General features: G+C 40.9%; 2 protein-coding genes across 7 annotated transcripts in view; one reads left to right on the top strand and one right to left on the bottom strand.

The window, feature by feature from the left end:
* Window positions 1-2,744: 2,744 nt before the first annotated feature.
* On the bottom strand, window positions 2,745-8,959 carry dhrs7cb (dehydrogenase/reductase (SDR family) member 7Cb). 2 transcript variants are annotated; one of them, XM_067487498.1, is made up of 7 exons: window positions 8,798-8,959; window positions 6,513-6,669; window positions 5,643-5,755; window positions 4,346-4,556; window positions 4,147-4,239; window positions 3,565-3,726; window positions 2,745-3,362 (listed from the first exon to the last, which is right to left on the bottom strand). In XM_067487498.1, exons 1-7 carry the CDS (start codon window positions 8,957-8,959, stop codon window positions 3,154-3,156), a joined length of 1,107 nt encoding a protein of 368 aa, XP_067343599.1. In that variant the 3' UTR covers window positions 2,745-3,153. The 2 variants fall into 2 exon arrangements, with proteins under 2 accessions (XP_067343599.1, XP_067343600.1); XM_067487499.1 differs by lacking the exon at window positions 8,798-8,959 and adding an exon at window positions 7,939-8,107.
* Window positions 8,960-9,224: 265 nt separating this feature from the next.
* Window positions 9,225-26,169, top strand: part of mprip (myosin phosphatase Rho interacting protein) — a 50,605-nt gene continuing 33,660 nt past the window's right edge. For all 5 annotated transcript variants that reach the window (XM_067487497.1, XM_067487496.1, XM_067487493.1 and 2 more), the window contains exons 1-7: window positions 9,225-9,912; window positions 15,121-15,198; window positions 15,503-15,568; window positions 21,991-22,142; window positions 24,857-24,941; window positions 25,024-25,195; window positions 25,640-26,060. In XM_067487497.1, coding sequence (XP_067343598.1) covers window positions 9,790-9,912; window positions 15,121-15,198; window positions 15,503-15,568; window positions 21,991-22,142; window positions 24,857-24,941; window positions 25,024-25,195; window positions 25,640-26,060 — 1,097 coding nt within the window. In that variant the 5' untranslated portion in view covers window positions 9,225-9,789. The remainder of the gene's footprint in view (window positions 9,913-15,120; window positions 15,199-15,502; window positions 15,569-21,990; window positions 22,143-24,856; window positions 24,942-25,023; window positions 25,196-25,639; window positions 26,061-26,169) is intronic.

The following is a 26,169-nucleotide window of genomic DNA, read 5'->3' as shown; positions in this document are numbered from 1 at the left end:
CAAGTGTGTGGGTTTGTCACAATGAGTGACACAGCTCGTAGCCATTGAATCCATTGTTGTAAAAAGACCGATAGGTGCGGCTTCAAAACAACATAATGCACTGTTGTCTCTAAGCCCACAGATCAGCTGTGCTGTAGTCACTCTTCCTGTGTTTTAGCTGTGCAGGGTAAGTTGTTAGAACCGGAAACCACAGGACAGAAATCCTAAAAATTATACTTTGACAATAACCAGTGTAATGTTATAAGGGGACAAAAGTTTATTTTAAGTCTGGGTCTAAGTAAACTTGTACATTATTATTACAGTCTGGCTTTTATAGAAAGTGCAAATTTAAATTGTTACTATAATAAATAATAATAAAAAAACAAGAAGTACCATGAATGACCTTCATTTATAGCACTTTTATCGAAAGCTCTTCACAATGTTGCTGCACACTCACCCATTCACAGACTAATGACAGCAGCTGCCATGTAAGGTGCTTGTCTGACCCACCTGAAGCCACTTTAGGTTCAGTGTTTTAGCCAAAGACACTTCAACGTGTAGCCAGGAGCCGGGAAAAAACGCGAGTCGAACCACTGACCCCGTGGTTAGTGGATGGCTGCTTTACCAGCTAAGGTACAGCCTCCCTGACTGACACAAAAGAAGTGGAAAAACAGCAATAGTGATTCCCCCCCTTTTTTTTTTTTTTGGGATGACTAGTGAGGCTTTAGGGGCTAATGCCATTATTTGCCTTTATTTATTGCCTTGGCTCAGCCAGTTTCACAAGTATAATTTAGTTCCCAATACATCACTAAACAAATAGATTAATGTAAAATGTTGAAAGAAAATGTTCTGGGGTTTTCTACATTCTGATGGTGTAGGCATCCTGATAAAAAGCCCTTCATGGTGCTACACAATATGTATTTAATAAAAACACATTATTGGCCACTTGTGTCCTGCTTCATATATCACTACTGAGTAAGCTTACCGGTTTACAGTTACGCCACAGGACAGAATACATGTATCCAGAGCAACACCAGATGGACGAATAGAACCCCACTGTGGAGACATTACCGTAATAATCGCTGGAGCAATGACGTCCGCTATCAACCAATATTTCAAACCAAGAGCCGGCCCCTCCGGTGTTGTATGTGAAAGCTTAGGGAATCATTACCATGGCCTCTGCATAACCTCCATAAGTCAGGTTAGTGTCAATAACTTGGGCTTTAAAAATTGATAAGGGTGATCACCTCGCTCATGGAAAGACCATTTCTGAGCAGCAGACGTCCCTGTGAGGTGATTCTCATATATAAGTCATGCCTCGCATTCAGGATGTATCGCTCGGAATGTTCCTTCAGGGCAATCATCTTTGTCGTGTTTGGGCCTTATCCACGTATTGCCCACCAGAGAGCCCAGACAGATGATGAGAAGGAGCTATTAGGCTTAGATCATTCAAAGATATTACTGCACATCTCGATGCCTCTCCGTTGGATTTACCTTCAAGCAGAATCAAATCTGACAATTTCATGGCTGATATAATACAACATGCTTGTGATCTATCCTGGGAAACGTTTGTTTAACAATTATTCGTATGCAGGCTGACTTGCATGATCTTGCAGTTCATGCAAATGTGTCTGACCAAAATGCCAATTTAGAGAGTCCAGCTGAGTGCGCTAAAGAAATCCTTGCTTTTTGACATGTGGAAATGTCACAGAGCTGCATTTATTCATGTGAACATTAGAGGCGCATTCCTGTCCCGAGGCCCCGGAGACAAAAGATGTTGAACTCCCCAGAGGAGAGTGACCTGGAGGACAGCCTCGCGCATACCAGCTGGACTTGACGCCCTAGACTCTCTTTCGTGAACACACGCTACTGAGACCAGCCTCATTTACATCACAGAAACATCACAAACATGGCTTTTGATATTATGGTTGTGAAGGTTCTAGGTTTGAGGCTGCAAATTGTCCCTGTGGCTGAGTACTCTGGTTTCCTCATACAGTCCTTGGTGACCCCCACCCCCACAACCCTCAAGGATAAGGAGGTAGAGTATATGGATGGATGGATGTGCTAAATATGTTATCTAACACATAAGTATAAACAGGTCATTGATTTGGATGTGTGAGGCCTCTGTTTGTGCTGTGGGTACATGGAGTAATGACGGATTAGCATATACATCATGTTCAGAGTATTGATCCCACCGATGTAATACTCACCCAGTGCAAAGCTTCGCTCCTTTAGCCCTGAACTGATGAGTGCAATAAATCTATGAGTGGCATGTGAATGGATGTGTCATGACTGTGGAAGCATTGTAGCTGTCTGCTCTGAATTTGTTGTGGTGAAATAATTTATTTCAAGAACAAATTCCCAGGCTTCTTTGTCGTTGCTTTATATCTGGCCGCAATGCACATGCAATAATTGAAACATTAGAGTCAACTGGGTCAAAGTTCATCATTTGAATTGTCTATTCAACACACATTTTGCAAATGACAAATTGGAAGAGTAAATTTATATTTCATTAGAGCAAAATACTGGGACAGTTTGCCCCACATAAATTATTCATGGTGAAAGGAGGTTTGGAAAGACTGAGCAGCTCAGCGCCACAAGGCAAAAACTGTCACTCATAACTAGATGTTGCTGCCACCTAGAGGACATACAGAGAAAAGCATGCACAACTGAAATCCCTGAGAGTCTGTTCTAGGCAAAAAATACATACAAAGTACATGTACGTTTAGTGAAATCGATTCACTCGAATGGAAAATGCAAGCCTCTTTTTATTTTTGCTTCTTTATTTTGTCTTACACAACGTGTCCTTGTCTCTTCTGGTGGAAGAAGTAGTAAGATTCTTCACTTAAGTGAAAGAAATATGTCAATGCAAAAGCATTTACTTAATACTTTTTCATCGCTGATAAACTACTTAAAAAGTATTAAATAGTATTCAAATAAATATGTGTTGCTCATCTTTATTTAACCTGTAATTCATTATTTTAACTTACAAACTACTCTAGTGGGCAGCGATTATTAACCAAATTAACAAATATGTTTAATTATTATTTAATTACTTTAAACAAACAACCACATGGGGAACCTGAAGCCATCAAGCCCCTCGCATCAAGCACATATGTTTACATATCTAATATTTTCAAGAATCCATGCTTCATAGCTCTGTTTGCCTTTCTCCTACTGCATCTGCACAGTCAACACTGAGTCCTTCACTCCGGCAGCCACCACAGCAAAGAGGAAGTGAGGGAGGAGGGAGCGGACGTAGAGGGCCACCCTGGGGATGGGGTGGGCCAGCACAACCTCCTTCCTCTTCCTGTTCACCGTTTGCATAATCTCATTGGCCAGGACAGATGGGCGCACGCCATGGGTCAGCTGGCTTTTGATAACTGTAGAGGACAAGATAAATATTGATTTGTGCATTAGTTGTGAAAAAAGGGATATTCCAAATACAACCCCGATTCAAAAAAAGTTGGGATGATGTGCAAAACATCAATAGAAACAGAATGCAATGATTTGCCAATCTCATCAACTTATATTGTATTCACAATAGAACATAAACAACATATCAGATGTGTTCTGTTATCTCACATGCAGCCAGTCTGTTGGGGGGAGGGGTGGGCTCCTCGACAGTCGCTGGGTCAGAGGCGTTGATGAAGGTATGACTGACAGTGCTGACAACTATCCCATACTCCTCGACTTCAGCCCGTAGGCACTCAAAGAAGGCCTGCACTGCATGCTTAGATGCTGCATCTGACTCACACACACACACACACACACACACACACACAGAACAGGTGTATCACTGAAATCCTTCCTACTTGCTGCACCACACTGTATGACCAGAACTAAATGTCTTCTTGTGTGTACTACTTCTAAATAAACAAAGATTGTCTAATTGCAGATTTTATAAGTGGAGGCTGCAGCTCAGTTGGTAAGGCAGTCGTCCATGGTCCCTCCTGGCCAAGTGTTGAAGTGTCCTTGGGCAAGACACTGAACCCCACGTTGCTCGTGGTGGGTCAGGTGGGCACCTCGCACGGCAGCCACTGCCATCAGTGTGTAAGTGTGTGTGTGAATGGCTGAATGAGTAGCAACATTGCAAAGAACTTTGGATAAAAGTGATATATCAGTGACCATTTACTGTACTATGTGAGGCTTTTGGTGACAACTCACATGAACTTCTGAATGGGATGGCAAGTCTCCCCTGAATGCTATTGACCAATACGATGTGTCCTGATCTTCTTGAAATCATTGGTGGAAGAAGACCTGTCACATTGGTGGCACACATTAGCATACAGACAAAAAAAGACAGCAGCACAAATAGTATTGATAGCCTGTGTACTGGTACATTTCACAGGAATGTCCCACCCACCTTTGACCAAAGTGCTGGGGCCAAAGTAGTTCATGTCCATGATGTTTTTGTCCAGTTCCAGGGAGACACTCTGCACTGGGGCCTTCAGTTTCATGCTGCTGTTACAGACGAGCACGTCCACATAGCCGTAACACTCCAGCACCTCACCTACCACATCCTCCATGCTATCCATATTACTGAAATCCAGGATCACCAGCTTTGGGGCAAACGTCTAGGAAGACAACATACTATATTACTTTACTGTACGTGGACGATGCATACAGGTTATCAAGCATCAGATGACTAAAATTTAAGAGAGTAAATGTAGTGGAACAGCTACACAGCTACTTTACTGATGTGTTTGTATCATTTGGATCCTGAGTAAATCCTTTCTGTCTCTGCACAAGTTAATCTTTTTCTCATCAGTCCGTAAAACTTTGTTCTGTACTGACTTTCTCACTGTTCTCACTGTTGATTAGGGGTCTGCATTTTGTGCTATGAAATCCAAATGGCGGATTGTGATCCCTTCACCTCTGCTCTGTGGAGGATGTTAGTGATGTTAACAGTTGTTTTGCTGGTTTTCATCCCTGCTCTCCTGATACTTCTGAACTTTTGTCTCACATTCGCTGTTTAACCTTAAAACCAATTGTTGTTATGTCACATTTCTCTGTCTCTGCTGATAAAGTCTTACTATTGAATGCATGTAAAACATCTACCAGAAACAAAATAAAAAAAAAAAAAAAAGCAGTTTCTTGTCTTGAACTGGGAAAACATCCATCTATGACAGCCATTCTGTTTCAATGGTCACTGACAGCTAAACATAACTAACTGTGTTTTTATGTCTTTGGCAGTTTTAACTATTATCTGATCATTTCATCAACCACATGTTCAATAGGTCGATGTGTGTTTTCCTCGACAGAAATATCTGTTCTGGCTTCATGTAGGATAGGGTGCTGTCAGAGAGGATGTCCTGCTATTGTGTTGCTCAGACTCAGACTCAAAAGTGAGGGTCTGAGAAGTGACGACAGAGCAGAGGATTATCATAAAAACAAGCTTAACTTTAGAGCCAACATGTCTATTGTTAATTCCTTGGTTATATGAAGGATTATTAGAGCTTTGCTGCCTGATAAGAGCTGTCACTGTACTGCTCAATTTTTCAGTGTACTGTATATTAATAGACATGAGATAGTGTTTCTCTGCATGCCAAAATGATGACTCAGCACACACACACAAAAAAAAAATAGTTTGGACAGTTCTGCTCACAGTCTGGCATGTTTATGATGAAACATGCAACACCTTATTTATTTCATTTCCTCACCTCTCTGGGGTCAGCATCATTAGTCAGAGCGTCATACAGAGACTCCAGCTTATCCCAGTTGCTCCCACACAGAACCAGTCTGGCACCACCCTTATGGAAGAGCTGGGCACACTCTGACCAACACAAAGAAAAAAAATATTACCTAGAGTAGCTTTGTGACATTATGGCTATTTAGGGTTATATGTTGTGTATAGTTATATATTTTTTTCACTTTTGTGTGTGCTATTTTTTTATATACACCAAGCAGGGCTATTTTCCATTGTTTCCAATTTGAGCAGGAAACAGTTAGTTTGGCTTTTGTCTTTCTCCAAAATTTACAAAGACAACCTAGAGTAGCAGCACCTCTAAAGCTTAATTAATTACATATTATGGATTATTTAGTAATATATAATTGGACAGAGTCAGACTAGGTGTTGTCTGTTTTTCAACGGTGCCTGCCTCATTCCAGTTACTGTATTTAATGACCATCGAGTGGCATGAATCACCACCTATTGCATGTGCTCCTGAAAGAGCAACTTCGCTGATTTTTTTTTTTAACTATTTCATAGGTTTCTAGTATGAGGAATGCGTATGATAAACCATGGCCTAGCTGAAAAACACTGGGTTTCATCATCTGAAGGAATTCAGGAGGAGCAGGTCAACCAAGGCTACACTGGTGTATGACCAATAAGGTGACATCATCAGAAGTGAAACAATTTTTTTCAGCTGCAACAGAGGCGATGTTTTAATACATGGAAAGAAAATCAATGTTTTATACATGAAAAAACGTGCCCTCCCCAAACTAAAATCATAAGATGCAAGTTGAAACAGAAACTAAACAAAAACCTGAATGGAAGGTTAAATATGAAAAATACAAGTGGGATAAATTACCAGTTCCCAACCCAGACACAGCATCTGTGATCACCACCACTTTGTTTTGCACTAAGGACTTGGACATAAAGTGCATGACTTCAGTGTAGACGTAGTAAACCCCAGCTGCCACGACGATGAGCACGGGCAAGACCAACACAGAAGGCAGGGCCATGATCTGTAGGGGACAATGCAGAGAGTCAGTGTGGAGACCTGCTGACCTGCTGAAGGAGGAGCTCAGATTAGATTGTAGTTCTCCTAAGGTTTGGCTGATCTGGTGTAAACTGATACTGCATTAGAAACTAAAAGTAGCTCAAAGTTTTAAATAAATGCAGAGCAGTACTCAGCTATCAGACAGCTCCAAATCTATTTTCTAAATTGTTTCCTTGATCTATAACTTCTTTTTCCGTGTTTGGTACTGATTCGGTCATGGAAACCAACAAGGGATGACGAGTTTTATCTGGATTGACCGTATCTGTGTATGTTTAAGGAAAAGAGCAAGTGTACCAGATGTGTAAATTCTGTGGATATCGGCAATGTCGGTCATGGGCAGTCATAGCAAAGGAGACAACCTCAGGTTAGGAAACATTACAGTTCTCTGTTCTTGTCTGCACAAGGCAAAATCACATTGGAATAAAACATATGTTCAAACAACGTAAAAAAATTACTGAATTTTGAATGTTAACTGCTGTCTTGTCAAAAGTTAGATTAGTAGTCTGATACCACTGTCACATCTGTAGAGTAGCTATAAAGCCAGCTGAGCTCCCTAAGAAACATGCTACATAGTCTGTTCGATCTGTACAAAAATTAAAAGTGTAAAATTAAAAACGTGTTCAATTTTACTATTCCAAACACCTTCCCTCACAAATATTATAAGCATATTTCCCAAAATGTCAAACGATTACTTTAAAGTGGACAAATTATAACTTGTTAAAGCCAGCAAACTACTTCCAAGATGCCTGTAGGCCGTTATATTAGGTCTCTGGTTTTCCTGTATTTATTTTTCCTTGTGAGTGTGTTAATCGCATTGAAATATGAATTTGTATTTGGTAGCATTGCTAACACACTCACCATGTAAAGTGAGTTTGTGGAGAACAGCTAAATATATTCTGGCCATGTAGCCACCACAAAACACCTTGCACTATGTCACCACCAGGATACTGTCATAGGATACCCCAAGGGCGGTAACTGGGCTGGCTCACATTTATAAGCAATAGATGACCTTACTTGTCCAGCTTTCCTTGGGAAAAAACATTTTTATAACACCTAAACCACATCAGAACTACTATTTATTATAATACCACAAACCCAACTCCTCCCTCAGCTATGTAGACAGGCAGGCACATGATTGGATTTTAGTGGGTTAGTTAGATTGTGAGTGCCCATTTATAAACAGACCGATAGACACACACACACCTGTAATCTATATGATTCTTGGTTCACTTACAGTTTAGACAAGGAGTTAATCCTTCAGTAGGACTGTTTTTTCCCCTGGTTTGGTTAGGTAACAGCAGTCCCTCTCCAACTTCTGTTTCCCTCGTCCATTCATCAAGCCCTGTCTCTCCGTCTATCAGTGTGTGTCTGTCCCACTGCTGTACACTAGAAACTACTGCTTATAATAGCCTGTGCTTAAGTCAGCCATTAATACACATGTGGTGCATAGTATCTGAGGCATGTTCCATTTTTGCCAACATGATGGGATGGACGACAATCTTGGCTACATCTTGTATTGAATGGAAATAACAACAAAAAACTGATGATATATTGGTACATTAATAATAGTAGTAAAGTAGTACTTTCTGTACCTGATGAGTACTTTTACTGATTTGTGTACATTTTACTTGCAGGGCGTTGCATGCAATGGAAAACAGCTACATTACTTAGCTACTTCTGGTTCACTTGAGTACTTCCATTTTTGCTACTTTATACTTCCACCTAGCTATATTTTGGAAATAAATATTGTGTTTCACTATATTCTTATTTAACATTTCACACAATAAATGTTTTTTTTTTATATGGATGAATGATAAATGGTAAACCCAAGCTTATTTAGCTGCTAATACTTGGCGTACTTGACTTAAAATTACGAATACGATAAGAAATTGCAATTTTCTTATAATGGAATATATACTTTTATTGTAGCATTGTAGTAGTATTTCACATTCACATTTGCACTTACATACTTTTTAATAGGTCAGATTTAAAGGCTTTATGTGCAAATTCTTATTCTGACAAGAGTCTGATTTAGTAGTGGAACTTTAACATAAATATGCATTAAGTAATTAATATATTAAAAGCCGACCTACTTTCATAGATGTCGGTGATAGTGTACTGTAACAGCTCAGTACGCGCGCTTTCTCTGTAGGTGGCGACAGTGCGCAGTTATCGCGAGAACACTCGGAATTCCATGAGCTTGTGAGAGCTCTATCCCCTCTTTGCTCCGTTGGGAGAGAAGAAAATAAACCCATTGCTGCTAACCAGGCTACTTATGGAACCAAGCCTTCAGTACTTATTTTGTCATCTGTGACCGTCTCGGAGGTGCTTTCTCTGCATGCAGCGTCTCGACCTGGGATAAAAGCGCAGGACCTGTTTGGTTTTTTTGGCCCGTCTGCTCTTTTAAAGTCTTCTTTCAAACCCTCTCTTGATGTCAGCCAAGAGAGGGTTTCTTTCGCTAGCCTGTCTGCGAGCTAGCTAAGTGCGCTAACCGTAACGTTAGCCTAGCACAGGAGCACTGGATGAACTTCGCATGGATTGACTGCTACGAATGGGATAGAAGCCCGCTGTGTGACTGCAGGCTTTTTTTTTTTTTTAGGGTTGGGTCCTTCACATGGGAGGCTGTTGTTACTTAGTAAACGCTGTCGCCTCAGAGCTGGAAGGCGATAAGTGTGTGCAAATGTTGTTGTTGCGGCGTACGCCATCACGTTATTGATTTGGAAAGGCAATATTAAGCTAACAGGATATTAGCCACCTTTCTTGCCACTCCGCTTTGTGGTTACAGGCCATTAACCGAAGAGCATTCATCACTGAATGAGTGATGAGCAGACTGGCTTGATGGCAGCTAATTATTTATTGGGGATAAGCAATTGGATACAACTAAACGGACAAAAGAAGGGTTTTATTTGAGCGCTCTACCTTAACAATTAAACTCATGTTTGATCGTTTTACTTGAAGATGCATCGGAGTGTTGGAGCCTTTCCAAAGTTGGGATAGAAGAGACGCACCAGCAAACAGCGGGATTACACCTTCACTGCTGATTTAGAAACACCCCCAGGAGATTTTTAAAAAGAGGTGAAATATAATGTCTGCCGCAAAAGAAAATCCTTGCAGGAAATTTCAGGCGAACTTCTTTAACAAAAGTAAATGTCAGAACTGCTTTAAACCCCGGGAGCTGCATCTATTGACCGATCAAGATTTGACCCAGGTAAGCAAATTGTAAACGAGTTTAAAAAAAACAAAACATTCTTAACATTATGACTGTAGTACTTTAAAGTCCATCATATAGCAGCCTTCTGATATAATCCTACTCTAAAAATGTTTTTGTTGCAGAGCTATATAACCAGCTTGTCAATACTATGAGAATGTTAAGATGACAGACTCTTATAGTGCTTTGCCTGCCTTTAAATGTCCCGTTATTTTTATTTTATTTTTTGGGGGGGGGGGGGTAATGTTTGTTGTCGATCTGAGAACCACCTGAGCCAGCTGTATAACGTTAGATGATGCACAGGCAAGACTCTTTTAATTTGAAGTTTAACTTCTAATTGGATAGACACGAAAGCTGATATGCATTAACCAGCAGGATGCCCACTGGAGAGCAGTCATATTATCTACACATGCTACCATCAATGTGTAAGTGGTAGTTATGCAACAACTACAGCTCCAAAGTATGAAAAGCAAGTTTATTTTGACATCTGTATCTTCATTTGTTTCGTATGGCTTTCTTTATCCATGTGGGGGAAAAAAAAAACAGATTGGTGTCAGTAAATTACTGTGGATTACTTAAAACTAACATGTCTTCCCTAGTTTGGTGTCCCTGATTGATCGAGTAACTTATATCGGTTGGGTGTGTGCATTGGTTTGTTTTTATGTTCCGTATCCAAGGCAGACTAGTCAGAAGGGTTTTCAGGTTAGTGGGAACATGAGTGAAGCACAGTAAAGGTGAGTGGAGCACAGAAAAAGCAAAGCCCCATCCAGCATTGGAGAACATATTATAAGCGATTTGTATAAGTAGCTTTTTCTTCCTCTCAGATCATTAGCTAGTCTGGTGTGTTCTGTAATTGATCCCAGACAATGAGGCCCAGATGGGCCCTCGAAGACAGTTTGAGAGCCAAACGGCAACGTCAGCATCCTCTTCTCCTCTGCGACTATGTGGGGGAACAGACTTATTTGAGAATGTATCTTATGCTGAGGTGAGTTTGTTGCAGTTTAACCCTTCAGGTACAAGACTCCTGAGGCACGATAGAATGCTTATGGTTACATCACTTCCTCTAATCTCCCTGTGATCTGGCTCATACACTATCCTGCACCCCATATGAGTGAACCCGGAACCAGAGAGGCTTACTGCCCAGGCCTTTAAGAATGATACACCATCAGTGGCTGTTGTCCCATTCACCCACAAGCTTTTGAGAGGCTCTCCACTCTGTCAGCTATCCAAGCAGTTAGCAGGGATCTCTGTTGCACAAGCGGGTTTAATAAGAGCAGTCCTCAAACTAGTTATGCATTTTACCAGGTCATTACTGGCCTAAGGCTGGGTTATGTAACGCCACATAAACAGAGTCAAATGTCTGAGCCTTGTCTAGCGGGCTCTGTGTGGGGGTTAGGTTTTGTATGTGTTACAAGTGTTAACACACCGATACAGGCCATTGAAAAGAGATAAACTCAATAAACCAAGGACAAGAAAGCCAAGATAAAATAGTGTAATGGTGTTACAAAACCATCAGTAGCTCATTCAGTTAAGTGAGTTTGATGCATGTTATTTAGATCTTGAAAGTAGCTGGAGCTTGAACTTTAAAACAGACCCACATAAGAAAGTTGTGCAAAGGGAACAGAGCTGAATGTCAGAAGGACAGTATCCAATGTAAACAATGTCTTTGTTCAACACTGTTAAGTTGAAAGGTGGGTTGGGGGGTGGGCTGTTGCTTAGGCCCCACTGAATTGTTTTATTTCAGCCAATGGACTTTTTATTCCCTCTCAGAGTTCCAGCTATGTTGTCACGGTTTTCACTCGGCCACATGAATTCTGTTTCTCCGCAGATTCAAGATACTCGTCAGGCTCCGTTATCTTTCACAGTGGGAGAAAAGTGGTCACACCTTTGTTCGGGTAGAATCAGTGGGAGGCAGGAAAGTGATTGAGGATCCAGGCAGGCTAAAAGGTTTACATGTACGTGGGAGAGCTGGAGAAAGGCAGGCAGGCAGGCAGGCAGGGATGTGATGAGACCTAAGGAGTGGGAGCAGGAGTCACAGAGCGGGGAAAGGAAGTGTGGGGTTGGGAAATCAGAGTAGAGGCTCCCAGAGGCTCAACATCCCACTCTGTGATGTTATGAGTAATGGATACAGAAACTTTACAGCACCCATATCTTTAACAAGTTCCAAATGTTCCAAAACAGATACAGACTGCCATTCAGGCCAAGTAGACTAGAAGCCTATATTCATGGCTCTGTGCACTTCATTTCAATTGGCATTTTGGATCACTGTTGTGATAAAAGCATGACGTTCGACTGGATGCCCAGATGTCAGACCCAGCTATGTTTGTTCTTGTCACCCACAAGCCTGGTCAGTGAAAACAGCACCCCACCGAGAATGAAGCTGCTCTTCTTAGCTGCAGTGAGAACTGTAGCCACATCCGTCCTAATGCAGACAAAACTTGGAACGTTTTTTTTTTTTTTTTCCTCCTTGAGTTTTGGCCTTTGCTCCACAATAAACTGGAGTTTTGCACTCTGGAAAGGGAGCTCGTCATAATAGATTGATGTGAAAGCACAGGTCTCACATTTGAAGTTCAGACTGAATAAAAGACTTTTTTTCAAAACTGACACATCACCGATGGCTGAATACTTTTGTGTAACAGCAAAGGATCGCAGCCAACTTTCTGTCATCTGCTTTAATGATAGATCATTTTGTATGACACTACAACCCATGACACAGTATTATGTAGTCATTGATATAATTGTGTTTACTCTGTCAAGTGCCGACTGGATGATAGAGATGATTGAAAGCTTGCCAAGAAAGTGCTTGAAACTATTGATAGATGTTGCTTATGAGCTGTGATCATACTTAATAGTTTTGCAGTTGAGGCAACAGAATGAAACAGTAGATGATTGATCACAGAATTTTTGTTGATGTGCAACCTGATTGTGTCAACACACGGCCCTCGTGCAATAGAAGGGCCTTGCTAAACCTGGTCTGGCCAGAATTCCATTAACTGACGTGTAATATGTCTAAGTTGTGAAAATCACATTATATGCATAAATACAATAGGTTGACACATTGGCAACGCTTTCCCAGCCTAGTTGGCATCAACAACTCTTCTTCTTCTCAGGTCTTCAGAAATCATGTGCGAGCCATGAGATCTGACTTTGACAGTAAAGACAATTGTGCTAGATTCATCCAGACCCATAAGCCTGTAGTTGTGATAGTCAATAATCCATATTGGTGCTGCATGTTTAATCTAATCACAATTGCGATGTCAAGCCTGCACAATTATATAATCGTGAAGAGCTGCAGTTTTATGTGACAACCTCTTCACTGGCAGTGGGCAGATTGCTCGTTATCTATTAAGTGGAGGGGACTTCTTAGCTGTTCAGTGTGTGGGGGAGAGCAGCAACACTGACCAATCACGAGCCAGAAAAAGCATGAATGACCATTCAGGAGCCAAAATTAGGTGTGAATGATCTGTGAGTTGGACAAAATACCCTTAAATAGTCTTGTATAGCTCTTTTCTACCTTTTTGGCACTTTACACTGCTTCTTATTCACACTCACAATCACACACCGATGGGAGAGCTGTTATGAAGCTGGCCAGTGCTCACCAGGAGCAACTAAGTTGCGGTTCAGTTGCTCAAGGACACCAACAGCTGAGAGATTGGTGGACAACTGCTCTACCTTCCTGCGCCACAGTTGCCCCTTATAAACACTTTTTTTTCTCTTTGGGCAAAATTAAACTTGACCATTTATGTTTAATTTTATTTCTTCAAAACTCACACACATCTATTTAGAATTTTTGGATTCACTCTTTAAGAAACTATGTTATTTCTGGACCATATTGAATGTAACAAACTACTAAATACATTCACCTACATATTGGTGGTGCATGGTAGAGGACCTTGTATTATGTATGTGCATTGTGGTAATTGTACAGGTTGTGTTTCAGTAGTTATGACAGAGGAGAACATGGACCAGGATCCTGAAGCATCTAAATGGGCCATTAGTTTATTGACACTGGTTCTTTTTGTGACAATGTGGCATTTTGTTCCTGCAAAGAGGACCTGTATGATGTATCCACATTAGTTTGGATGTGACAAGGGACCACCGGCTTACTGGCAAGAGCAGTGCATCTTGCCTGGTCTCTGAAACAGCTGCTCCATATTTCATAGTATTATCATAGTCTGTCTAGAGTTTGTCTAAGTGCGGTACATCAGAGCATGAGCAACATTATTTATCATCTTTTTTTGGTCAAATTACTGGACTGATTTGATTTGGGGGCGGCAGTGGCTCAGTTGGTATAGTGGCTGCCTACAGACCATGTCACCTCCTATAGCCCATCCCCGGCCATGCAGTGCTGGTCCCGGTAGAAAGTGGGGAGGGTTGCGTCAAGAAGCCATCCGGTGTAAAAAAAACTGTGCCAAACCAACGTGTGGACAAACGATCTGCTGTGATGACCCTGAATTCATGGGATAAGATGAAAGGACAAAAAAACTAGACTGATTTGATTTATCTGCATGGAAACCTTCAGGAAAAAAATAAACTTTTAGCAACTTTAGCACCCCAAAACTTCCCTCATAGGCTTGTCTATACATGCTGGTTTGTGGCAGGCAAGCAGTGGCATGGAGCAGCCACACCAGGACCAGTCAGAAAAGTCTGTCTTGCAGCAAAGCCATTTTAGGCTTGGGGAAGAGTAGGGGGGGAGTGAGTGCTGAAAGCTGCTCTCTAATGGTTAACACTTAGAGCACAGTGATTGTCAGTGTTGATGGAAAGGAAAGAGCAGCAGGTTTGGGCTGTTGCCCGATGATAGCAGGCTCAGTATTGATATATCTCCATTGCTTTTGAACAGCTAAAGTAGTTAGTGGTCAAACAGTTCTAGAAGGTAAATCATGAGCTCGTGTTTGGTGTAGGCCACCAGCCGGTTACTCATTCGACATTTGTCATACGTGTCTCATCTCATGTTCTGTTGGGAAACAGGAAAGAGAAGCATTCAAGCATGTCATCAAACAGAGCTGGCCAGACCCAAAAGATTCACTAACTGGTTGTGTGTGGCTGCAAAATGTACTGTGAGAACCGAGAAAACATCTGGACCCCAAAAGGCCTCTCTCTCATATTTACACGCATCTCTCCTATCCCATCCCCCAGCTCACACTCAGTTCCAGTTTTAATGATTACCTAAATTGCTCCTTTTTTCCTTCCTCTCTCTCTCATTTACAGGCTAAACCTATTTATGGCGGATGGCTTTGCTTGGCCCCTGAGGGAACTGACTTTGACAATCCTATGCACAGATCCCGGGTAAGAGCATGTTTTGGTTAAGAAATTACCAGGAATATATACAATAATGTATATACTTTGACAGTGCATGCATATACTTTTATCCTTCTTTCACTTATTGTACTTGTGTACTAAAAAGTAAATAAAGCTTAAAAAAGCTTTATTTACAGCTGCTTTCTAAAATAATGACGTGAAGAATCTCAGCCTTACTGTGTTTGGTTTATTGAGGAACAACACTTTGTTTGTAAAAGCAACATGTCTGTTTGGGTGTGACTCATAAAACCTCCTTATGTGGTTTTCTGATAGCATGTATTTCTCCTGACAGAAATGGCAACGGAGATTCTTTGTCCTGTACGAACATGGGTGTTTACGCTTTGCCCTGGACGAATCAGTAAGTAGGAGCATCTTTTACACTGATCACTACACTGATGTTCTCTACTCCTCTCATAAAACAGCCGAGTTGCATAAGAGGCCCTTAACAGGCTGGAAGAGTGCTTCATCCACCATTTGCTTCTCGTTTTCTAAACTGGATTAACTTGGCACTTGATTTGATTGCTGAAAGGCTGCTTCTGTGCCTTGATGTATAGAATAGAATAGTATAGTGGAACTTCCACAGTGTTTGTTTCCTAAAGAATGGCCCTGTAACACACACAATGATGATTCTATAGATTTAGCTTTTTTGGTGTAAACAGTTGCCGGGAATCTCATTTGACTGCTGCAGAGGATTGTGTTAAGTTATTAAGCCTAGTATAAATTTCACAAATCTGTCATGGTGATCACCTTTATTTCAGTACTGTAGAGTTCTGAGGTAAGAGAAGCGCATACACAGTTGGATAGTCTTCCTGATCCAATGCTGTCTTAATCCAACATGTTATCTTTACATTAAGGTTTGCTAGGTGCACACATAGAATAAACTGAGGTTTAATATTTAATACTTTTCCAGGACAACAAGCTCAACATGGCTTTGGAAGAACCAACAGATCCTGGATCAAAACATCAACAAAATGATCCAGCTAACTTGTTACTCCATATACCAACATGGCCCTGGGCATTTTGTCTTTTAGATGGTTGATTTTTCTCCAGTCTGTCATCACATGACCTATCTAACCAACATTTAATAAACAAATTAATATTATGATTAAAGCTCTTGATATTTTAAGTGTTGCAATGTCAATAGTAAGAGACCTTTGTATCCCTGACATTTCCATTTACAGCCTCTCTTACAGCGTGCTCCCAATTTTAACCTTGTTCATTGAGTTTTAAAATATTAAAATTTAAATTAAGTCTGAAAAGTGTGACACAGGATGAAAATGGCAGTGTTGTCAGCTCTGCCTGGGAATGTGATAATGATACACCAGATCATCAGTATCTGGTGGAAGGTTGACAAAAACAGGAGTCTACAAAGTCAGCAGTGTTGAAAATGTGCTACATCACCAGAAACTTCCTCGCTAGTTCATTTCAGGCTAAATAGAGCTGATGAGATAAGCACGGTTTGTTGAAATACAATATTAAGGAGTTTACTCCCCCTTAGCAGCAGCATTTCACATTCATTATGCCTAACGTGTTAATTAAACACATTTAGAGATTATGAGATTTTTTTTTTGGATAAGCATGGGGAAGCGAAGTGAAGAGGGACTGAAAACTACAGAGAGGAAAAAGCTGGTGTCCACTGTAAACCCACGTTTGTGGTGGTTGTGTGTCACCAGGGGAATGTGACATGGGTGACCAAACCCATAGCATTTGGCCAGGCTGGAGCTTGGATTGCTTCTGTGTAAACACTCGGGCCACACACTATGAGCCAGCTGCCTAACACTCACAGACACTGTAGGATTTTCAACTTTTAACTTGACAGGGTCTTTATTCTCTTATATGAAAGATCTGCACCAGGTTTACTGCTAGTCAAGAGCAGGCCAGTGAAGGGAAGGGAGCAGAGCCAGCTTTGCAGCAGCGTTGCCGTGTCTTTGTGTAGAAGCCAGGCGTTTGATGTCACATTTGGTGAATCTCTTTGTCTTGCCAGAGATGACAATGGGAGGAAACTTAGTTGCATGAATGCGTGTGCATGTTTCCACTGCATAATGTGTTTCCAGTGACACCCAGGCTAGTGTGCAGTTGTGTTTTCCTCTCATTGTAAGGGTGATTCCAAAACTGTCTGCCTTATTGTCCTTTGCTCTTTTCATCTGCTCCACAAGGCAGGAAAAGTGGGTCAGGGAAATGGCCGCTTTGAGCTGTGAACCCCTGAGGAGAGGAACTCTCCTAAACCTAGGAGTTGATAATAACCTATTAATGGTCTTGATTTTATCAAGCTCATCATTGTGTAACCAGCTCCTCGAGCCACCAGTGGAGGGCAGATATGATTTGTTTGAGCTCAGGGTTGAGGTTTGCTTTCATATGTCCCCTTTATCACATCTTATTTTCTCATTTGATCACTTTATCTCCACTTTTATTGCTTTTCGTCAACCGACTGGTCAAACTAAGCTTCTCATAACATGGAGGCTCACACGAGACAGTACATGTTTCAGTGCAGTATTTAATAATGGCTTGAACAGGACACCACAGCAAGGTTTATGCTTACAGTATTACATTATTGGCGTGAAATTAATTTTTTCCTTGCTTACCAACTTATGGAATTTCATACTTAAGTATAGCTTGATAAGTGTTGACCTCTTTAGCTGTAGACCCACAGTAAACAGGAGATTGAAGGAGATGTTCTCTCTGGCTTGAAACATTTCCCCTTTCCACTCTTTCTTGCAGTTGGCTAGCTTAGCTTGAATAGCTTGATAACTTTCAGTCCACATCCAATTTTGACCTCAATCATAAAGCAGATTAGGATTGTCACCTCAAAAGCATAAAAGCTTGGGTTCAAGCGACACCATAGTAATTAGAATTACACAAAGTTTGGACGTGACGTGACACAAATGGCTTGAAATGAAAACAGCAAAAGCTAAGATATGTTGTTGTATGGTCCCCACATCATCAGAGGCTAGTTTAGGAACAGTTTACATATCATATCTGTTGAGTTAGTATTTGACAATCCTGGTCTCATTTAATGGTGTTAAATTCAATTTGTGTTATTTTATTTACGTTATTCCTGAGAAAATCTGTTAATACTGTGTACTTGACCCCAGAAATCATCTCGAATTTCAAAGCGATTACACGTTCACCCCAACATCATGTCGCCCTTTAAAGTGTTTTTCCATTCTATGCAAAGCACATTTTCACATTGTGTTGGTTGCAGAAATGTAACCGCTTACTTGCTTTGTCTTTTATACTGCTGGATAACGCTAACTGTGTAAACTAGCTACAGTTGAGTGTGTTTGTTGACAGCTCAGCTGTAATAGATTTTCACTGGTCTCAGAACTTACTAACGCCAGTTCTTCCAGAATTTCTCTCTGTGAAGTTATATGGAGGAAGGACATTTTGAACTTAATCTTTATCGTAAGTAATTTTAATAGTTCTCATGTATAAATGTCAGTTTAGTGTTAAGGTTGTATTTCAGTAAAGCTGATCCATTGCCATGTCGTCTTGACTCATGGCTATTGTCAACTTTAACTAATTTGGGCTAGAGATTAGCCAAGTTAAGGAATCAGGTTATGTTCTTGTGTCAACAATATTATTATTATTAGGCTCTTATTGTGTTTTCAGTCAGTCTAGGAGGTGCTTGTGTTTTCGTGCGTGCACATGCTTACATAAGTATGACTGTGAGGATGATGGCGTCACTATGATAAGAAGAGACCAATAAGTACTGAATCAGAAGGCAAAAAACAGCTGAATGGGCTGTTTTTCCCAAACATCTGAATCATTGAAGAACAAGGTCCAGGCACAGATGACACTGTCAGCTATTTTTTGACCAGCAGGCAGCAGGGTGCAATCTGAAACATTGGCTTCTCAATGCCAAACTATTTTAACTGCGAGCAAAGGGAAAGATGCTCTCCAGTCTAAAGCAGAATTCCTACTCCAATGCCCTTATTTGGTGAATTGCAGCGAGCTTGCAGGCCTGGGACCAGAGAGGGAGAAGGAGAGAGAAAGGAAGCTGTATCTCCCCTAAACCCACAGAGGAAACATCAGATATGCCCCACACCCAGACAGATTCCCCATGTGGCCTGCCACAGGCAGCCCGAAGCACAGTAGTTGAACAGTTAGGGGTTTGGTCTACTAAGTATAGACATGACTAATCAAACTGAGATGGAGACCGAATTTACTGGAAAAGTGGAAATAGTGAGACCCCCCTATAAGCTATAAGGTAAAAAGGTCAATGACCATGAGAACATACTGAAAGGAGGGTCAGGAGGTCACCACTCCACTTCACAGCTGCTTCTGTTTCACTACATATTTTTAGAAATTTCAAAACTGTCACTCCTGTTATAGTCAGAATAAACCACTATAATACATTTATGGCCTTGATTTTCTGAAAGTATTTCCATCATAGTTAGAACTAGTGTAAACAGTGTTAGGAGAAGCTAGGCCAACAGCCCCTGTCTGTGAATGGGTTTAACTCTGTCTAAGAACATGCAACATATAAAACAGTGGTCTCCTGTTTACAGCCTGCTGTGGCGGACTTGCCTTTGAAAAACCTATTGGAGGAGTTATCATTTATGGACTGAGTAAATTCTCAAAAGCTGGCTCTTTTTTTTTTTTTTTTCCATGCTGGTTTTACAGTTTTGTTTGGGGAAGTTTACTGTTGGGCCTCGGCTCTAATTTATAAAAAGAGTTTATTATAGACACATCTCTTTTTATAGAATATGAACCATTTTGCTCATCAGTCTCTGTATTGTTACAGTTTGATTCTGTCTTTGTGTTTTATAGCCTCTTGTGTCATGTCAGCCAGAGCAACTGAAATCTTGCAAGTCTGTGAAAAGTCATTGCTTTTAATAATATCCCATAGCAAAACTAAAAATAGTCAGCCTCACGGAAGGCAGACACAATTGGAGGATATGGAATTTGTGTAGAAATCAAACCCACAACAATTCGGTTGTGTTTGCATGGTGGCCTTGGCAAATGCATCTCCTTTGTTTCAGTGCCAGGAGCAGAAGCTGGTTTCTAAGCAACAAGTTGCTTTTCTACTCTCAGCAACAGGATCATCCAGACCGTAGTGATCCGTGCCCCACCTGACAGCATAAATAACACAGGGGACTCCTCTTCCCGCCCTGTGTACTCTTCATCTCTCCTCCATCTCATACTCTTAGATGTCTTAGTTAATAGCAGGATCAAACTAGACTCCGTTAATTATTGCAAATACAATTTTATTATTGCAGGTCCCAGCCTTTCTAATACAAACACAATGCATGCTGTTGAGGTCTTGGAATGGTTTATAGCTAAGTTATGGTTTAATTTACATGCGTAGTGCTAGAGATGGTTTACTCCAAAGAACCTTTTCCAGTGGACTGATTACAGGAGCTTCACCTGTGTCTCAGCCAGAGGAACCCAAGCGTAGCCTAATTTCCTTTTCTTTAGTTCTATCTGCCAGGAAGTTCCCTGATTAATCTAACCCGCAGTTTGGGCATACGCTCAATTTTAACGATGCATTTGTGTGCTCATCATATGACTTCATGCTCTCTGCTTTGATTTCTGAACATTGTCAGACAGTAACATTATTCTTATATGAGAAAGCATCCATTGACTACTGGGGCAGTATCATTTCAGTAGCACATTTGAAATTAAAAGGAATGTCTTTAAGCCACATTTGAATCAACATACTTTTGAGAATTTATACAAGAACAGTAACCATGTTGTCATTGCCATTTTCTCTGCCTTAACCTCAGCAGCCACTGCTTTTTAATCTCAATTGGGATCGTTTCCCTCAAATGGAGGAAATTCTTCCACAGCATCAGTGTTTTTGAAAGGCAACGCAGTGTAATTTCCATATTTGGCAGCCCCTGGGGGATTACAGGCAGATCTTAATAAAGCTAAATATGTATTCAGTGGCCATAAAAGGAGCTGGAAGGAGCCCCAGCACCTGTTTTGTATCTGTAGCAGGCAAAGTCTGATAACAGAGCTACTGGATTCCAAGCGCACACAGCACAGGTTGGAGAGGAACTTTGGGGGATTTCTCGGCTCTTGAAGTGATAATCCAGTCACACAAAACAAGCAGGAAACTTATATCATACTACTAAAATCATGTTTTCCGTTTCATACTTCCTGAAGCCGCGGTATTACTTGTTGTAATTAGCAAGTTACAGAGAGTGTGTAGCTGCTTCACAAAGATGCAGCTCTATGGTCTTTACTGATCACACACACACACAAAGCAGCTCTGATCCAGCATCCCATTTCTGTCATCTCCCCTTTTCACTCACTGTATGCTACAGCTGAAAGGATTTGCCTAGTTACCATGGTGAGCTGATGATAACAGGCGAGTGTGCATAGTGCACAAGGCCGATGTGCCTCCAACAAAGCGAGGCACATAAGGACTGAAGGATTGGAAGAGAACTGCTGTGCGAACCTGCTGAGCCAAGTCTGTGAAATATTGCAGCCCTGAGATGTTTTTCCTTAGCTTGTCTCTGTTTGCATTTTGAAATATTTGATACCAATGATATCAGTGTTTTGTTGTTATAACCCCTCAGCCCCCAATTTAATGTGGAAACACAGCCGCGGATAGACATGTATGGAAACCAGTGACTTAAGCATTCTGCTTGAACTTTTTCCTCATTTGTTCTTTTTCTTTTCCAGTGTTGCATATTCTTTTGTGTACTGTGGTGATACTCTGTTGGTTTAAGCTATTCTTCATCTGTGATGTAATAATTTTAATCCAGGGCTTAATAACATAAGCTGGTGCCCAGGACGTACACTAATCAAGCATTTGTCATGTTTCTTCTGTAGCCAAGCACGCTGCCTCAGGGCACTGTGAACATGAACCTCTGTACAGATGTCATTGACGCTGAACCCAAGACAGGCCAGAAGAACTCACTGTGCATCATCACTCCTGACCAGGAGTACTTTATCAGAGGAGAGAGTAAAGAGATCATCAATGGGTGAGCTTCCCTGCATTGGTTGATGCTTTGAATGCTACAATAAGTTAATAATAACTTTACTTATATAGCACTTCTCTGAACAAAGATTAAAATGTATTTGACATCGAGCAGTTTGGCCACCGCTCCTTTAAAAATCTAAAATGTCTTAAATTCACATTTACTAATTAAAGGCCTTAACAAGCCTTGATTGGTCTTATAATAAGAATGAGTGGGTCAATATATTTTAGTCAGTTAGTTACCTGAGGCGGCTGTAGCTCAGTTGGTAAAGGTAGTTGTCCATGGACCACAGGGTCAGTGGTTTGATCTCTGCTCCCGGTGCTTCAAGTTGAAGTGGGCAAGACACTGAACCCCAAGTTGCTCCCGGTGGGTCAGGCGAGCACTTTGCATGGCAGCCACCGCCGTGTGTGTGTGTGTGTGTGTGTGTGTGTGTGTGTGTGTGTCTGAATGGGAATCAACACTGTAAAGTGCTTTGGATAAAAGCGCCATATAAGTGACCATTTACCAATTCAATTCAACTTTATTTATATAGCGCCAATTCACAACAAAGTCATCTCAGGGCATCACAGGGTACCATTTACCACAAAGCACAAAATATGGGAAGGGAGACCACCAGCTGATATTGTAGCACACGTTTTTGTAACATTCACCCCTGGTTTAGAGCCACGTGTTCTATTAAAAAGAACTACTAATTCACTGCCCATATGCTTTGCAAAACTTAAAACAAACATATCCTTTACAGTTAAGCTAACAGTCAGTAAACACTGCAGGGTCTGGTGTCATGGAGCACAGAGTGAATCTCTGTGAACTGCAAAGAAACCACAGCTTGTATGAAAACCCTGACCTGTCAAATTAAAGATCAGGAAGTAAGTTAGTAGTTAGTTCCTAAGTGAGGCTAAAATGATGTAACATAACTAAATTTTAACCATTCATTTAATTTTTGCTAGTAATTCCACAGCTCTGAACCTGTAATATTTTCTACGCTATATTAAATTTACCTTCTATGCGCTATAAGAATTAACACCAGACATGTTTGAGTAATGCTACTACTGCCTAATTTTTATTTTTGTTTTAAAGACAAAAGTTTCATATATCAGAGGTAATGATGTAGCATCCAGAGTAGGTCTGTATGCTACACTAAGATAAAGAAAGTGAACAGAAACTGTTCAGGTCCAACTTAAAATTTTCCAAAGGCATAATCTTACAAGTTTAATGCATAAGGTTGTAACCTGCTGTATAATGACTGACATATCAACAGGACAAACACTAACCATATTTTGCTTTAGGTCTGATCAGTTGGGAAACACAACTATTGTGCAGTGTATGAACAGATTCCATTACAGTTATTTAGTATCAGCTGGGTCAGTAGTAGTAACAGCAGAGAGGAGCTGCAGAAGAAGGACAGCTGGTTTGACTCTGGACCCTGATGCAATTTGGAAAAAATGCCTGTTTATAAAACTCCATGGTCAAACTAATTCCTTAATGAACCTTTTAATAAAGAAAAGAAAATAAAAACAATGAAAAAAAGACTGTAATGTATATGCATTTCTGAGTATGTCCCTTACATGTGGCTGTGAAGAATCTATACTTGTGGGTCTCACGGATGTCACCAGGAGTGATGGAGCTCTGAAGTTCAATCTGATCTCAGATCTCTCTCAACAGCATCTCTGCATTACAGTCACAGTGTAAATAACTGCTAAAGTCATTGATTTATGTTCAGTAAATCACGTAACATTAGTCGTGTCTGTAATGGAGGTATTGAGAACAAACAATTTAATTTTACACTCTTAATGACAAACCAGCCAACAATTTTACTAAGTAAACTGTGGCTGTACGTTCACTCTCTGTGCTCTTTTTACTGCACATACAATGTCAGTTAAGCTTGTGTTGTGTATTGTTTGTCTCTAAGTTGTAAGAAAACTCAAAGGCTGAAAAACATTTAGGTGGGATGTTCAGAAAACATGCATAGGCTAATTCAGAAGTGGTAAATTAGTACCAAAATAGGTTTCAGTTTAGGTTTCATCAGGTGCTGGGGCAAATCCAGGTGGTGGTCAGGGGGAGATTAGTAAGGTGGTCACCAGATGATGTTGGTTATTCTACTCTTTATGATGACAAAATGATGACAATACAGTTATTGCACCTTGGAATTAAGAGTGGTCTATTAACCCTTCCTTGAATTGTAAGTTTATCCTATTTCTGCTTTGCCTCTTAAACAGCCAGCCCTGTTCTTACTCACTGCCAAAAAAACATGAGTGAAGTGGCCTGTTGATAATTCTCAATAGGTATCAAATAGTACTAACCTTAAAATGAAAAAAAAAAAATTAAAACGCATAGAATTATTTAAGTGTAGGCTGTTAAATTGAAATGATGGGCTTCATTGACTCAATTATATAATCACATTTAATTTGGTGGCTGTGTGGTTGGTTATGTACAGCACAGGTGAAAAAATAATAGGGTATACATTTCCTACACTTCATTGTGACCAGTCAATGTGTTTTTTCGGAACAATAATTTAATAATAATTTCCATTTTTAAAATGCATTTATCATGGATATTTCAAATTTGTTCTAAAATTTCCTTTGAAACGAAGGTCCCAAAGTCTTAAATTAGTTTATTTTTGTAGACAACCTTTTAAGAGGATAAAAAATAATAAAGTACATTTTCGCACAAATGTCTTTTTATTTATTTATTTAAATTTTTTTTCCCCCGCCCCCCAGCTGGAGCGAGCAGCTAGTGGTTTACCCCCGGACCAACAAACAGAACCAGAAAAAGAAACGCAAGGTGGAACCTACAACCTCTCAGGTATCCTCCATCCATCACGTTCAAAGTGTGCTTGCCGCAAAGCACTGTTATGTCTTTATCTGATTCGCATGCTTCTGTTCAGGAGCCAGGTCCAGCCAAGGTAGCAGTGACTGGCTCTGGTATCCCTGAGGCTGAGAAGGCACCAGACTCCAGCTCCATTATATGGCAGGAGGAATTGAATGAGAGAGAGGCCGAGGGGGCTGCAGTCTGGGGCACTGTTGACCTTCCCCCAGGATCTCCAGTGCCCCCTACAGGTAAGGAGGAATAACACCTTTGTAAAGGTTGAACTGGTTATAGATCTTCAGTATTGAGATTCAAATGTCAAGCTCCTGAAGAGAATTAAAACAAGTAACATAGTGAGATAGCAATGAGCTGAGTAATGAGTGCTTACTTTCACATTGATTAGTTTGCTAAATGTTTTCTTGATCAATTTTTAATGCATTAAAATAATCATTAGTTATATAATCCAATATTCCTAAGGTCGCATCTTGATTTAGGATTTTCTACAACCAGCAGCCCCAAAGCCAAAGTCATTTAATTTAGTCTTATGTGAGACAAGAAAAATAGCACATTCCAATGTTGGATGATGGCACACAAATGTGGTTTATTAGAAGTAATGTACTAAAACAGCACACTTTCTAATTATGTCTCATCATATTCTTTGGCATGCTGTGTTTCTCCTGCCATCGTGGGGTCAGCCTCAGACACAGGCTCTGTGAATGGAGATGACGTGGATCGCGGCAGCCTGGTTCTGCATGGCTCCACACCCCAGCCACCCAGCGACTTGCTCTCCCCCACAGGCTCCTGCTCTAGCCTAGGAGGAGTGCCACGCTGCCTCTCCCCAGCCCCCAGTGACCCCTTCCCCTCAGGCAGCTCCCTACTCTCCAATGGGTCCCACATCAGCGGCTCCATCAGCTCCCTGGACTCTGATGCCAGCGGCAGCACAGTAACTAGCAATGACAGTCACCCTGCCACCCAGAGAGGCAGCCACTCCCGCAGCCACCATGACACACCACGATCCAGACGGCTGGAGGCCGAAGCCAGAAAGGGTGAGAAGAGGAGCCGCTTTAGGAGCCCAGACGGGCAGGAGAAGGAGGCCATCCTCAGCCCCGAGAGGAGGTCAGTGTTCATCTGTAACAGTGTTCTTAAAATTTCCCTACAGACTTATTTCATGTGGTTTGTCCTGTCAATATTGGTGTTTTTGGCAAAATATAATTTAATTGATTTT

This window comes from Channa argus, chromosome 20 (genome assembly GCF_033026475.1).
Source record: "Channa argus isolate prfri chromosome 20, Channa argus male v1.0, whole genome shotgun sequence".
NCBI lineage: Eukaryota > Metazoa > Chordata > Actinopteri > Anabantiformes > Channidae > Channa > Channa argus.
This window is presented reverse-complemented; position numbering and strand designations above follow the sequence as displayed.

Bases quoted from the DNA above. Each gene is read 5' to 3' on its own strand.
- dhrs7cb (XM_067487498.1), bottom strand. From the start codon at position 8,959: ATGGGTTTATTTTCTTCTCTCCCAACGGAGCAAAGAGGGGATAGAGCT. The intron at 5,756-6,512 runs GTAATTTATCCC...TGTGTTGGTCAG, and splicing joins TGTGTCTGGGTTGGGAACTG to AGTGTGCCCAGCTCTTCCAT. The intron at 3,727-4,146 runs GTGAGTTGTCAC...TGTGTGAGTCAG, and splicing joins CATCCCATTCAGAAGTTCAT to ATGCAGCATCTAAGCATGCA.